The sequence below is a fragment of the Equus asinus genome, chromosome 19 (genome assembly GCF_041296235.1).
Source record: "Equus asinus isolate D_3611 breed Donkey chromosome 19, EquAss-T2T_v2, whole genome shotgun sequence".
NCBI lineage: Eukaryota > Metazoa > Chordata > Mammalia > Perissodactyla > Equidae > Equus > Equus asinus.
Window position 1 is genome coordinate 27,264,967 of NC_091808.1, and position 13,807 is coordinate 27,278,773.

The following is a 13,807-nucleotide window of genomic DNA, read 5'->3' on the forward strand; positions in this document are numbered from 1 at the left end:
AGTAAGTGGAGGTTCAGAGAATTTATGCTGCACCTGCTAAGTCCGTGCCCCTACTAGCTGGCCTGCTGCAGTCAGCCTGTGTACAAAGGGCCCGCAGAAGACTCAGGCAAGCCAGGGCATTTCCCCAGCACCAGGCAGACTCCAGCTGAGCCCTTGGCGCACTTCCCCTTGCTTCTGTTTTAATTATGAAATAATCTCTTAACTTCTTGGTTCCACTTTCCTGAACTTTCCTGCTGTCTGACAGGCGGCCCCGTGACACTGCGTATTTGTCATCACAGCTAAATGAAGTTTAAAGCTTCTGAGGAGCTGGACAGCCCCTCTGTGCCATCACGGTCTGGAATCTCGCATTCTCCTATGAAGAGTGAACACTTTGCTCCCCCAAAGGTGAAGAAAGTTTAAAGAGTCACATTCTCAGCAGTTGCTTCTACCAGACCAGAACATGTAGCCGGAATTATTACTCAGTTTTAGAATCTGGACAAATGAAACTTTCGTACCTTAGCTTGTTGTAGTATTAGCTTTAAAAATCCCTCGTGTTGATTACAAACTGATTACAACACTTTCAAAGTGTTGACTAGTAAAGGGGGCTTTGCCATTCTCTCTCTTTTTCCAAAATTGGGAGAACCAGCAACTGAAAGAAATGAACGGAGTCGACACTTAAAGCTAACATGGGTACCCCTTGCTCACCCAGGGATCGGGCCACAACACAAGGATTATCTACAGTGTCCAATGAAGATATTGGTCTAAATATTGACAACTAGAAGGAGCAGCTGCTGCAAATCCTTTCCAAATGAATGACAGCTGACTCAGTCAGAAGGAAGGGTCAGGTTCCCTGGGTTTTGTTTGTTGCTCTGGCAACTTGGGAAGAGCACAGCAGCTCAGAAGAACTAAGGTAAGGAAGACAGTAATGTAACTATGTACTGGGCTCTGACTGCTGCCAGCCTGGATGCTTTACATATCTTGTCTTGCTTTAGCCACAAAACAATCCTGTGAGGTAGATACTATTAATATCTCCATTTCACAAATAAGAAAACAGAGACATGGAGAGATGAAGTCATTCAGAGCAAGATTTCCCACCTTGAGATGTCCAATCTGTCAAATGCTGTCACTTATGTTTTTCCACTGTGCTGTAAAAATAAAGGGGGGAAAGAAGCAAACCAAGTAGGCCCCCCCACAGTGTCAGCTCCCTACGTGGTACTGTTACCTCGCTCCTTCACTTATCACACCCTGTCTTGTATTTCAAATTATCTTGGACAGTCTAATTTTCATAACTGTATTTCAAGCTCTTTCAAAGGACAGACTTTATCTCGTACAACATTGTGCCCTCAGCTTTAGGAGGAACTCAATAAGTATTTTTTGAGCAAGAGAATGAATGAATAACTGAATGAATTTCACTCTCCCAGGCTTTGGGGACTCTTTATCTCCTACCACTTCAAATTTAAATTTCTTGGTGTGATATTCAATAATAATAAAAGTACTGGCCAACAATCACTGAATAGTTACAATGCAGCAACCCCTGCGCCACATTCTCTACCAGCACCTGCACCTTAATCCGGACAACGACAATAGACAAGTGGTGAGGAGCAGAGTCGGGAAGCAAACTTAGGTAGTCTCACCCCTAAATCTGTGCACTCAGCCCTGTGTCGCGGGTGCCTCCCAGGCGCTACCTCACTACTGAACCTGAATTTCTACTTCCTCCCAACATACATCCTCCAGTTAGATTGGCTTTCTTGTTGTCCTTCCTTCCTTCCTTTCTATAAGCCTTTCCTAATTTTGTTCCACGCTCACCTAGTGTCCTGATCTTTCTTTCCCTTCTGCTAACTCCTAAAGATCCAGGTTCAAGGTATATGCACTAACTGGAATGTTCCCTGACAACTCTGACCCTAATAGACATTTCAGTTAGTAAAAGCATGGCTTGTAGAACTCTTGGGTGAAAGATGTGACTTATTCCTGCCAGGAAGATATATAGGGAAAGGGTTCATGAAACATTGGGTGATTTGCCTAAATTATCTGGGTAGTTTGTTTACCCTTTTGTTTCATTTTAGCCCAAATCACTCTGTGCTCAGAAGCATATTTGTTCTTATTTCACAAGAGGAAACATAGTAACTTTACAACAGAGAAACCTGGTTGACACCATCTTAACCAAATAAAGAAATTAAAATTAAGGTGTTTCAAATTAACCTCACCAAGTATGGGACAAAGCAGCATCAGGGACATTCTGATGCAACATACTGAGAGGGACATCACATTACTTATGTACCAATTCTGTCATGAATTACAACAAAATCTAATTTTTGTCAAATTGATTATAAAAAGCCATTACTAAAAGTCACCATCGCCTGCAAAGGCTTGTGAGTATGTGAGTGGACGAGAAGAAAATCAGCTAACACTTACAGAGTGTTATATGCGGAGGTGCAGCAACAGCGTCCTGGCCCAGGTCATGGCCATGGTCGGGGCAGAGGTCGAGGTCAAGGAGCTTGCTGAGGCAAGGCCAAGGAGAAGAAGTGGCTCCTCATCACTAAGCTGGGCCCCCTGATGAGGACATGAGACAAAGTTCTTGGAGGAGTTCTATCTCTTCTCCCTGTCAAGGAGTCTGAGCCCATTGACCTTTCTCTGGAGGCAGCTCTCAAAGGCGGGGTTTTGAAGAATAGGCCCCTGCAAAAGCTAACCTGCACTGGCCGGTGGACCAAGTTCAAGGCATTTGTCGCCATCAGGGACTACAACAGCTATGTCGGTCTGGGTGTTAACTGCTTCAAGGAGGCAGCTGTCGCCAGACACAGGGCCATGGTGCTGGCCTACATTTCCATAGATACAGGGTGGCGAGGCCACTGGGGGATCAAGATTGGCAAGCCCCACATCATCTCTTGCAAGGTAACAGGCCTCTGTGTCTCTGTGCTGGTGTGCCTCATTAATACCCCCAGAAGCACTAGCATCATCTGGGCCCCTGGGCCCATGAAGGTGCTGAGGTTGACCAGTATGGACAACTGCTACACTGAGGCCAGAGGCTGTGCTGCCACCCTGGGCACTTTGCCAAGGTCACCTTTGCTGCCATCTCCAAGATCCACAGGTGTCTCATCCCACCACCTCTAGAAAGAGACCGTGTTCTTGAGGTCTCCCTATCAGAAGTTCACTGACCTTCTAGTAAAGACCCACAGCAGAGTCTCTATGCAGAAGACCCAGGCTCTAGCTGTAGCCACCACATAGTGTTTTTATACAAGAGAAATAAACTGAATTAAGACTGAAAAAAAATCAGTTGTGTTAACTATACAGAATCCTAGACCTCATCATCAGACCTTCTGATTCAGCACGTGCTGCTGCTGGAGTGACCTCAGATACACCCACCACAGAGATAGTGTCTTATCATCATCCACATTTTTCAAAGGCTCAGGGAGACCATGCAGGGAAGGGTCTCTCATTGCCCCATACTAGCAGGTTACTTGATCAGCTAATTATCATCTTGAAAAACCAAGAGTTTGGTCCCATGAAGCTACTAAATACCCTGGCACAGACTCCTACTGGTCCAGGTAGGTCAGACTGTCAGCCAGCAAGTCCAGAATTCTAGCAAGCCCGCATGGAGCCATATGCTCTTGCTGCCAACTAACATTATTCACATGCTTCTGTTTGGAATGAAACTTTTTTACGCTTCTTTTTTATTTTCAGCATTGTTTTTAGTTCTGTTGCCACCCGAAATTGGGGTTCTCTGCCCGATGCACATAAACAAGCTAATTAATTATGGCACCAGCCTTTGAGGGCAGAAAACAGCTTTTTATTCTGCCAGATTGATCTCCAGGGAGACAGGGGGCGTGTGCCCTCAGATCTGTCTCCCCGATTCAGGATTTGGGAGGAAATTTAAGAGGTTAGGGAGAACAGACTGGCACAGGGAAACACTGGCGGGGCAGATTTTGATTGGTGGGCTTCAGGCATTTTTGGTGAGGTTCTAAATATTTATGATAGGGTTCTAAGCACGTGGTGGAGAAAGAATTGTAACACCGATCTTCCTGAATGTGGCATCCCTCACTTCTGATAAGAGTCCGGCTTTCAAGTTGTGGTCCTGCCCTAGTCCTGTGGGAAGGGCATCTTTGGTTCTGAGGTCATTTCAGGTCAAGATTTCTTCTGAAAGACAATCCTTAATCATTTTTGTTGATCAGGGATGGAGGTCTGTTCAAACTGGCTCTAAATGGGCCCAGGATTACAGTTCTTCATTTCTAACACAAAATGTGTCTTTCTCACTTGCATCATTTCAGGCCCTAGATAACTCTCCTCCAGTTATAACGCCGTCACGTCTGCAGAAGTGCGCTCTGTAGACTTACCGTAGAGCTCAAAAAACCTTCAGACATTTCCTTTCACCAAAACACCAAATCCATGAATTTCAATACCTCAGACTTCCTCAGACTTCATCCGGTTGAAATGTGGATTATAAAACAGTACTTGATGAATGAGGAAACAGGAAATGGCAAGACAATTCAATGAAATACTATTGGAGAACTGAAGTTTTAAAATATATTTTAATCTTTTTTTTCCAGGAAGTGGACACCAATTTTTGCAAGACAAGAATGATAACGGCACAGTTCTTTGGCAACAGTGTTCGTGTAGTTGTCTGTGTGAAGTCAATCAGTTCCCGATTGTTCACCTTACTTTCTCGGGGTTTGTGTTCGGGTCCATTGTGAGGCTCCATCGCTCACAGCCGCTTCTCACCGCGGCTCCGGAAAGAGCTGCTTAGACAAGGAAGACGCTGCTGCAGTCACCGCTCTGCTGGGAGAGTCTCCCGGGCTATAGGACGCCCGCCGGCCGTGTCGCCGCCTACGGTGCGGCTAGGCTCCCGGCGCTGTCGGCGGCCGGACGCAAGGCAGGCAGACAGCTCGGCCGCCCGGCGGGTCACCGAGGAGTCGCGGCCGCCCCGCCCCCGTCAAGGCCGCGCGCCTCCTCCGCGGCTGCCTGCGCCCGCGGGCCGGCGGCCCCCTCCCTCCCCACGGCCTCCCGGGGCGCGGCGGCTCCCTCCCTCCCCACGGCCTCCCGGGGGCGCGGCGCGCGGCGGGCTCCCTCCCTCCCCACGGCCTCCCGGGGGCGCGGCGGCTCCCTCCCTCCCCACGGCCTCCCGGGGCGCGGCGCGCGGCGGGCTCCCTCCCTCCCCACGGCCTCCCGGGGGCGCGGGACGCGGCGGCTCCCTCCCTCCCCACGGCCTCCCGGGGCGCGGCGCGCGGCGGCTCCCTCCCTCCCCACGGCCTCCCGGGGGCGCGGCGGCTCCCTCCCTCCCCACGGCCTCCCGGGGCGCGGCGCGCGGCGGCTCCCTCCCTCCCCACGGCCTCCCGGGGCGCGGCGGGCCCCCTCCCTCCCCACGGCCTCCCGGGGGCGCGGGACGCGGCGGCTCCCTCCCTCCCCACGGCCTCCCGGGGCGCGGCGCGCGGCGGCTCCCTCCCTCCCCACGGCCTCCCGGGGGCGCGGCGGCTCCCTCCCTCCCCACGGCCTCCCGGGGCGCGGCGCGCGGCGGCTCCCTCCCTCCCCACGGCCTCCCGGGGCGCGGCGCGCGGCGGCTCCCTCCCTCCCCACGGCCTCCCGGGGGCGCGGGACGCGGCGGCTCCCTCCCTCCCCACGGCCTCCCGGGGCGCGGCGCGCGGCGGCTCCCTCCCTCCCCACGGCCTCCCGGGGCGCGGCGGGCCCCCTCCCTCCCCACGGCCTCCCGGGGCGCGGCGCGCGGCGGCTCCCTCCCTCCCCACGGCCTCCCGGGGCGCGGCGCGCGGCGGCTCCCTCCCTCCCCACGGCCTCCCGGGGGCGCGGGACGCGGCGGCTCCCTCCCTCCCCACGGCCTCCCGGGGCGCGGCGGGCCCCCTCCCTCCCCACGGCCTCCCGGGGCGCGGCGCGCGGCGGCTCCCTCCCTCCCCACGGCCTCCCGGGGGCGCGGGACGCGGCGGCTCCCTCCCTCCCCACGGCCTCCCGGGGGCGCGGGACGCGGCGGCTCCCTCCCTCCCCACGGCCTCCCGGGGCGCGGCGCGCTGCGGGCCTGCGGCCTCGGGCTGGACGTGGGAGCCGGGACCGCGTGGCAGGGGAGCCGCAGCGTCGCCGCCCGTTCCCCGCGGGCCGGGCCGTCTGTGCAGAGCAGGGCGGCGGCGGGTGCGGCGTGGGGAGCGTGGCATTGGTCGGCTGGAGGCGGAGAGCCGGGAGGGGCTACCGCCGCCCGGTGGACTGGAGGGAGCCCCGGCAGTGCCCAGAGAGGACGGTGAGGACAGGAGAGACCCGTCAGGCAGGCACGTTAACCGGCGGTTCATTGACAAACGCTTGTTGAGGCAAATAACCCATAATCAGTCTATAAATCAAAATTGGGGTGAGTTTATTAGGAGCCAGGTCGAAGGACTATAACCCTGGGTCTGTTTTCCCCAAGGAAGGAAGAGCACCAAATAGTGGGGTGTCCAGCGTGGTTGTATACCGTCTTGGAACAAAGAGCTTTCATCTCTCGTGACAAGAGTATCTCCTTTACTACTGTCAGGAGAGGTTTAGCTGCCACAGCAGGTCGGTGGTCAGCAGGTCAGTGGTCACAAGGTGAGCACAGCAGGTCAGTAATTAAGCCTTACTTCCCAGAAAGAGATGCTTATCTTTAAAGAAATGCTGATATGGAGGAAGCTACATCTCTGTCTTTAAGGGCATCCTTCTCATCTTTGGGGCATAGTAAATATTTAAAGCAGGTGTACAGTGCATGCTCAACAGGCCACTTCAGGCCCTTTTGGGAAAACAAGGTCAGGCTGAATTAGATTTAAACCAAATGGCTTCCTCACATGCTCCAGTATATCCTATTGCTTTTCCTTTATTTATCAGGAAGAAAATCTACTCTCATACAGAGAATGTTGGAAAAAGGAAGACCTGAGGGTCCCTCTGAATAGGTCAGGGGCTATAGTTTTATTATAATGGTTCTTAAACTTTAGTGTGCGTGTGAATCACTTAAGGATGTTAAAATACAGATTCTGGTTCAGTAGGTCTGGGGTGAGGGCCGAGATTGGGTATTTATAACCAGTCTCCAAGTTGCTGGAGGTGCTGGTGGAGACTGTCTCCCTTTTATAATGTAAATGAGACTTAAAAATAATAGTAATAATTAAAGCCTAGCCTGTTAGATTAGTAGCAGTTTATTGCCTTAGGAAACAGCAGACAATTTATTCAGGACAGATTTCCTGGTCTGTGTAGAGGAAAAGGGCCAATTTATTCAGTACAGGTTCCTTTGGTCTTTAAAGTAAGAAATGGGTGTTCCAGCAAACTTGCTGTCAAGTGTCCCGATTTTCTTCCCTCTGCATGTTCTCTCTTGAACACCTTTGGCTCACCTGAAAGTCTTTCTAGCACTTCTTTCACTTTCCTGTGTCTTGGTGTATTTTACTTAGAAATATTCCGAAAGTTCCCTTAACATGGCATATAAAATTTTAAGATGCAGGCAGACTTGAATGTAACTTCTGCTCTATTATTTACTATTTTGACAAATGCTTTAGTGTCTTAGAGCCCCAGTTTTCTAGTCTCAGCACACTTTTTTTCCTAAGGAAAAGTCGCAAGTATGGAAAAGCTGTATGGACACATGTGTGCATTATAGTTTTATTTCTATGAGCAAGAAGTTGGAACCAAACACTTCAGTTATGGGATAAAGTAAATTTTAGTCTGTTTGATGTGACATTGCAGTGGTCTGCAAGTCCCCTGCACGTCCTGGTTTCCTGTTACCTCGGACCACATTTGCTGCTCTTCTCGTTGCTCAATTCGCTTCATCCACACTTGGCCTCCTTGCTCTCTCTAGAACATGTCAGATACCATCCTGCATACAGCCTTTGCTCTAATGGTATTCCTGTCCTAAAACTCCTTTACTCTGGAAATCTGCTTGGTTAACTCTGTCATCTTTAAGCATTTGTTCAAATCTCATTTTTCTAGCTAACCCTCCCTGACTGCACCACTTCATACTGCAGCCTCTGTCCCTGCCTTGTCCCAGACACATGCTCTGATCCCTGCTCTCCTGTTCTTTTCCACAGTGCTTATCCCCTTTTAACTTACTATATAATGTGCTTCTTTATTTATCATTTGGTATTATTCAGTCTCCCCTTCTAGAATGTGAGCCTGAAGATGGGGATCTTTGTTTTGCTCACTGGTGTATCCCAGGTGACCTGAACGGGGCCTGGTACGTAATAGGCCCTCAGAAAGTACTTGTTGACTCAGTGAATGAAGAAGCCACTAAAGAGGATGATTTGGATGAAGACTAGCAACCAGGAAAATGGTTCTGAAGATGAAAGGCAGTCCCAGTATAAAAATTGTAGTATTAAATGTTCGCAACTAAAGGTTACCACTTCAGAGACATCTCAGATTGTGTTAAATAAAACTCAACTAAAAGTTGCATATAAAAAATAAACCTAAAGCCAAATGACACAAAATGTATAATAAGTGTATTAGCTCCAGCTGCCGTAACAAAATGCCATGCACTGTGTGGTTTAAACTGCAGAGATGTCTTTCTCATCATTCTAGAGGCTGGATAGTCCAAGATCAAGGTGTGGGCCAGTTCAGTTCCTGGTGAGCTTGCATCCTGTCTTGTAGATGGCTGCCTTCTCCCTGTGTCCTCATGTGGCCTTTCTTTGGTGCTTGTGCACAGAGACATCTCTCTCCTTCTTATGAAGCCACCAATCCTCCCAGATTAGGACCCCACCCTTATGATCCCATTTAACTGTGATTACCTCCTCACAACCCTATCTCCAAGTACAATCACACTGGGAGTTAGAGCTTCAATGTATGAGTTTGGGGGACACAATTCAGTCCATAGCATCAAGCAAAAATACATAAACCGGAACAAGATAATCCATTTCAGGGGAAAAAAAAGATTGAAACAACCTAGTTGCTAATAAATAAGGCTAAATCTTCTGGACAAAGACTGAGAAAGAAAAAAAGAGAAAAATAGCATGGTCCAACTAAGGAAGAGAGAAACCCAAACAGGATTTCATGCAAAACAGAAAAACATCCATTGGCAATATTTGAATATATGATAAAAAGGTTTTGGGTGGTTAACAGAGGGGAAGGGGGAGGGAAGAGTGCAAGAAGGGTGATTAGACACACGTGTGGTGATGGATTGTAATTAGTCTTTGGGTGGTGAACATGATATAATCCACACAGAAATCGAAATATATAACAATGTACACCTGAAATTTATATAATATAAACCACTGTTACTGCAGTAAAAAAAAGAATTAAAAAAAAAGTTTTTTGGATGTGAGCATGAAAATGTGCAAAGTGGTACACAGATTTGCAAAATCTGTTCAAGAGTACCCCGGGGGGGAAGATCTGAAGAGCATTGAACTAAAGGACTGCATAGCAGCCTCAGTTTAAGCTCAGTGTGGGGGCGGGGGAGGGAAGAGTCAGCTTCTGAAGGTCTTGAATAATTCTGTACTAATGTTTGCAGAGATTGGTGGGCATTCTGATTTTGATTGACAGCCGGCTTGGCTCTGTAATATAGCAATAACATCAAGGTGGTTTATATCTTACACACCTGCCATTTGCAATTGTATGATTCTGGATAGAATATTAATTTGGGGGAGTTTGCATTATCTTTAATATTGTACATGACATGAAAACTTATCAGTATTGTTTGATTGTAATATTTGAACTTTGCATAGTTTAATCCACATCAAGTGACAACACTCTTTTTCCTCAACTCAAACATGTGGTTAGTTCTGGCATGATGTCCTCTTTATGGATTTGGAAGTGAAGAGTGAGTTGAATAAGGGTCAACTGCTTCTTAATCTTATCTAGGTGAGGTACATCCTATCAAAAGTGGTGCTCAAATCTGAACAGGTTTGTCAAATTTCAGGCTCTTTCTGCCTGCCTCTAAAGTGTCTCTGGGGAAAAAAAATCAGCGTTTTTCCATGTTGTTCAGTGACATTAGTTTGGATATGAAGAGTAACAATTCACTTAATTTTCTTAACATATATATATTTTTAAGATGTTCTCATTCCAGAGGGAAGGAACGTCCAGAAACTCCTTCTGCTAAAAAATTAACAGATATAGGAATTAGAAGAATCTTCTCTTCAGAGCATGACATTTTCTGGGAAAGTGTAAGGAAGTTTTTTCAAGAAGAATTGATTCCTCGTCACGCAGAGTAAGTGGACATTTTCCTTTAATATACAGTAGGGGTACTGATATCGAACTTGAAGTGAGTTCACTCACCCATTGTGCAGCAAGCCAATCTCTGACACCGGGTGTAGTGGAAGAAAGTAGGACTTTATTATTGCACAGCACTGAGCCAGGAGAGAGGGCAGCTAACACTGAAATCCCAAAATTCCCCAAAAAGCTAAAAGGAAGGACTTTTATTTGGGGTTTTAGGTAGGGGAGGGGGAGCCTATGACCTTGCTGGTCAGAGCTTTCCCACCAGCCTGTGTTTGGCCTTGAGACACTTGCAGAGAGGAGGGAGCCCATGACCTTGCTGGTCAGCAGCTTTCCCACCAGCCCGTATCTCTTTGCAGGGAAGAAACAATGAATTCAGGTGCTTGTCCTTGGCTGTGTCTGTCTCCATGGAGGATAGTGGATTCTGAAGCCAGGAAGCCAAGGAGTAAGCAGGGAATGAGTGCTTTGCTTTTAACTCATATATGCTGGGTTTAATGTAGGGAAACTGATATCAGGGTCGGTATCAGTACAATGAGGGCCATTTCCTAGAATGCTGTGTGTTCTGCAGAAAAGTTACTGTGTTTAGTGTTTTATAAACATTCTTACTGCTCTTCAGTATAATACAGTGATATTAGGGGACTCAAGCTTATTGAAAGGTTCAAAGGTTTATAAGTGAATTTTAAAATAGATAATTCAAAAATAAGAAGGAGATCAAAAGGTACAAACTTCCATTTAAAATAAATAAATCCTGGAGATGTAGTGTACAGCATGGTGACTATAGTTAATTCTGTATTGCATATTTGAATGTTGCTGAGAGTAGATTTTTTTTTTTAAAGATTTTATTTTTTTCCTTGTTTCTCCCCAAAGCCCACCAGTACATAGTTGCATATTCTAGTTGTGGGTCCTTCTATTTGTGGCATGTAGGACACCGCCTCAGCATGGCCTGATGAGTAGTGCCATGTCTGCGCCCAGGATCCGAACCAGTGAAACCCTGGGCCCCCGAAATAGAGTGCGTGAACTTAACCACTCCGCCGCCAGGCCGGCCCAAGAGTAGATCTTAAAAGTCCTCATCACAAGAAAAAAAATTTTCTAACTATATATGGGGATGGATGTTAACTAAACTTATTGTGGGGATCATTTCACAATATATACACATATCAAATCATTGTGTTGTACACCTGAAGCTAATATAATATTATATATCAATTATACCTCAATTAAAAAGAAAGAAAATTTGGAAATTTGCAACTCAATCTAAGAAAGGTATTTTTGAAAGCTCTGGTTAAGTGGCCGCAAAATATTGGTCAATTTCATATTCTTTGTTTTCTACTTTATGAATGACTTAAAATGCATAAAAGCTCAAAAAGGCCAGCATAATGCAAATCTTGGTAGGCAATTGGCTACCTCAAAGTATTTTTATTACTGGGCGAGATATTGATTGATTAAGTAATTACTGATTACATACTTTACTGATCCAAAAACTGTCATTTCTATTAAAGTAGGATTTTGCTATGTTTCCAAAATTTACTCAGTGCCAGTACTTTACTACAATTAGAATGGTTTTTTAAAATATTACTTAAAAAGAGCTTTCATAAGTTTTTATTAATACTTTCTTGGTAAGAATAACCAAAACTAGCTAAACTCTGATGCCATACATAACTAATCTTAGGTAAAAAGCAACCAGCTTCTTAAAGACAAAAGAAATGTAGTTTACTTCACTCTAGGAGAATTTTTGTTTATTTCTTTACTGATTTTAAATTTTGTTCCAGAAAAATTGTTGATGAAGACTTGAAGTAAAAATAATAGAAGTTGACAAATTTGAGGTTGACAATAAAATAGTTCCAAAGTTACTTTAGGCAATACACAAAACATACCAGAGCAACACGGGAGTCAAGCTTTCTTTTAAAATTTCCTGAGGTCTCTGTATTTACCTTTAATCAGTATCTTCAAATACCCTATATCTTACTAACCATGTCTAATTACCACTTAAAAAGATAAAACAAAAATTCTCAGATTGTTTACCTGTCTCCAGCTAGCCATTTCTTTCCTCATTTTCATTTTTAAAGGAGAAAAGCGGAGGTTGCACAATCCTACTCAAATATCTAGTTTTTTCAGAAGTTCATTTGATGGAGCCATGCTGTAAGGTGCTTCTGCTCTTCTGTGGTTTCTACTTAAACTGTGATGAGGTTGCCCATTCTTGTCAGCTGTCATATATGCTCGTCCCATTAGTTCAGCAGTTTAAGGAAACATGCAGAGGGCAGTTGCCTTTACAGGACAGTTTGGGCAAATTCCCACGGCTGTGTGGCACAACTAAGACTACCAGCTGAGAGAACCTACACCCATGAATATCACTGGGTGCGATTTGCAGGTCCAGCAAGTAGTCAAGAGCAGGGGCAGGGAAAGAAAGCGGCAACTATGAAGAGCTTAGGAGGAGAACAAGGAGGAGAAATGGTAAAAGAATCATGCAGGTAGAAGGGTATGGCCAAATGTCAACAATAGTTACCTTAAATTAAGGGAGCATTCCTGCACAAAATCATTCATAAATTCAAATTGTCACCATTTAAATAATACAAAAAAATGTTTTTGTAATTTTACAATGTTTGTTATTTGCAGATGGGAGGAAGCTGGAGAGGTGAGTAGGGAGCTTGGGAAAAGCTAGGACACAAGGCCTGCTCAGTGTCACCATGCAGCCCAGTGAATCGCGATAGCACTGGGAGCCTGGTGCTTGGCAGCTGTGGTCTGTGGGGAGCAGTGAGTGTGGGGACATTTGAAGCTGAGTCTTGTTTGTAAGCACACTGCTCACTGTTCTAAAATCATGAAAACGATGTTTTCTAATCTTCATATAAGATTGGAACTTCACTGTAAGACATGAAAGATTATGCCACCCTGTACTCTTGCACATTTTTGAATGTAGGAAGATAGGAAAATCTCTTTTTAAGTTGTTAAAATAGGTGCTGTTGAAAATTAAAGAGATAGCTTCATTTCTAATTGACCTATTTGGTTATTTTTCCTCCTTTAAAAAGAAATTTGAAAGAGAACAGTAGAGTAGAAAAATATTACTGTCAAATATACCAAAAGTTTTATATATGATAGCAAAGAAAGATTTCACTTGATAAGTGGGCAAAAGATTTGAACCAGTTCATCAAAAAAGAATGCAAATAGACTTTTTTTAGATGAAAAAAGTTCATCCCTACTACCTGGTGGTATCATTGTAGGTATCTACAAAAGTGAGTGAAAATGAAAGATCATAATACCCCGTGCTGACAAGGTTGCTGGGAAAATAACATACTCATATACTATTTGTAGCATTATAAATTAGAACAGTAAATACTTTGAGGATTAAAAATATGGATACATACAAAATGTGAAAATAGGACTGCTCTTTGATCTAGGATGCCACTTTGGGGAATAATCCCCCAAATTTGGAAGTAATCTAAATATCTGGCAGTGGGAGAATGACTAAGTAAATTATGGTACATAAGCAATTTGTAATATTTTGCAGTTATTTAAGAATATTATTGTGACAACTGTGATTAAAAAAATAAGATTTTTCGTGTCGTATAATTTAAAAAGAAAACAGTTAAGTACAACATTTACACCATGACTGCAGCTGTATTGGAATATATCCCTATGGCAAAGGTAATTTGTCAGAATGAAAATAGTTGCTGTGTTGGGATAATACAGTTGTAGGTGATTAATATTTTTA

General features: G+C 45.8%; 1 protein-coding gene across 1 annotated transcript in view; it reads left to right on the forward strand.

Annotated features, from left to right (window-relative positions):
* Window positions 1-1,501: 1,501 nt before the first annotated feature.
* The window catches only part of ACADL (acyl-CoA dehydrogenase long chain), a 55,909-nt gene continuing 43,603 nt past the window's right edge, over window positions 1,502-13,807 (forward strand). The window contains 5 exon segments of the mRNA XM_070489152.1: window positions 1,502-1,573; window positions 2,587-3,064; window positions 4,666-6,211; window positions 6,374-6,544; window positions 9,956-10,096. Of these exon segments, the coding sequence (XP_070345253.1) occupies window positions 1,502-1,573; window positions 2,587-3,064; window positions 4,666-6,211; window positions 6,374-6,544; window positions 9,956-10,096 (2,408 nt within the window).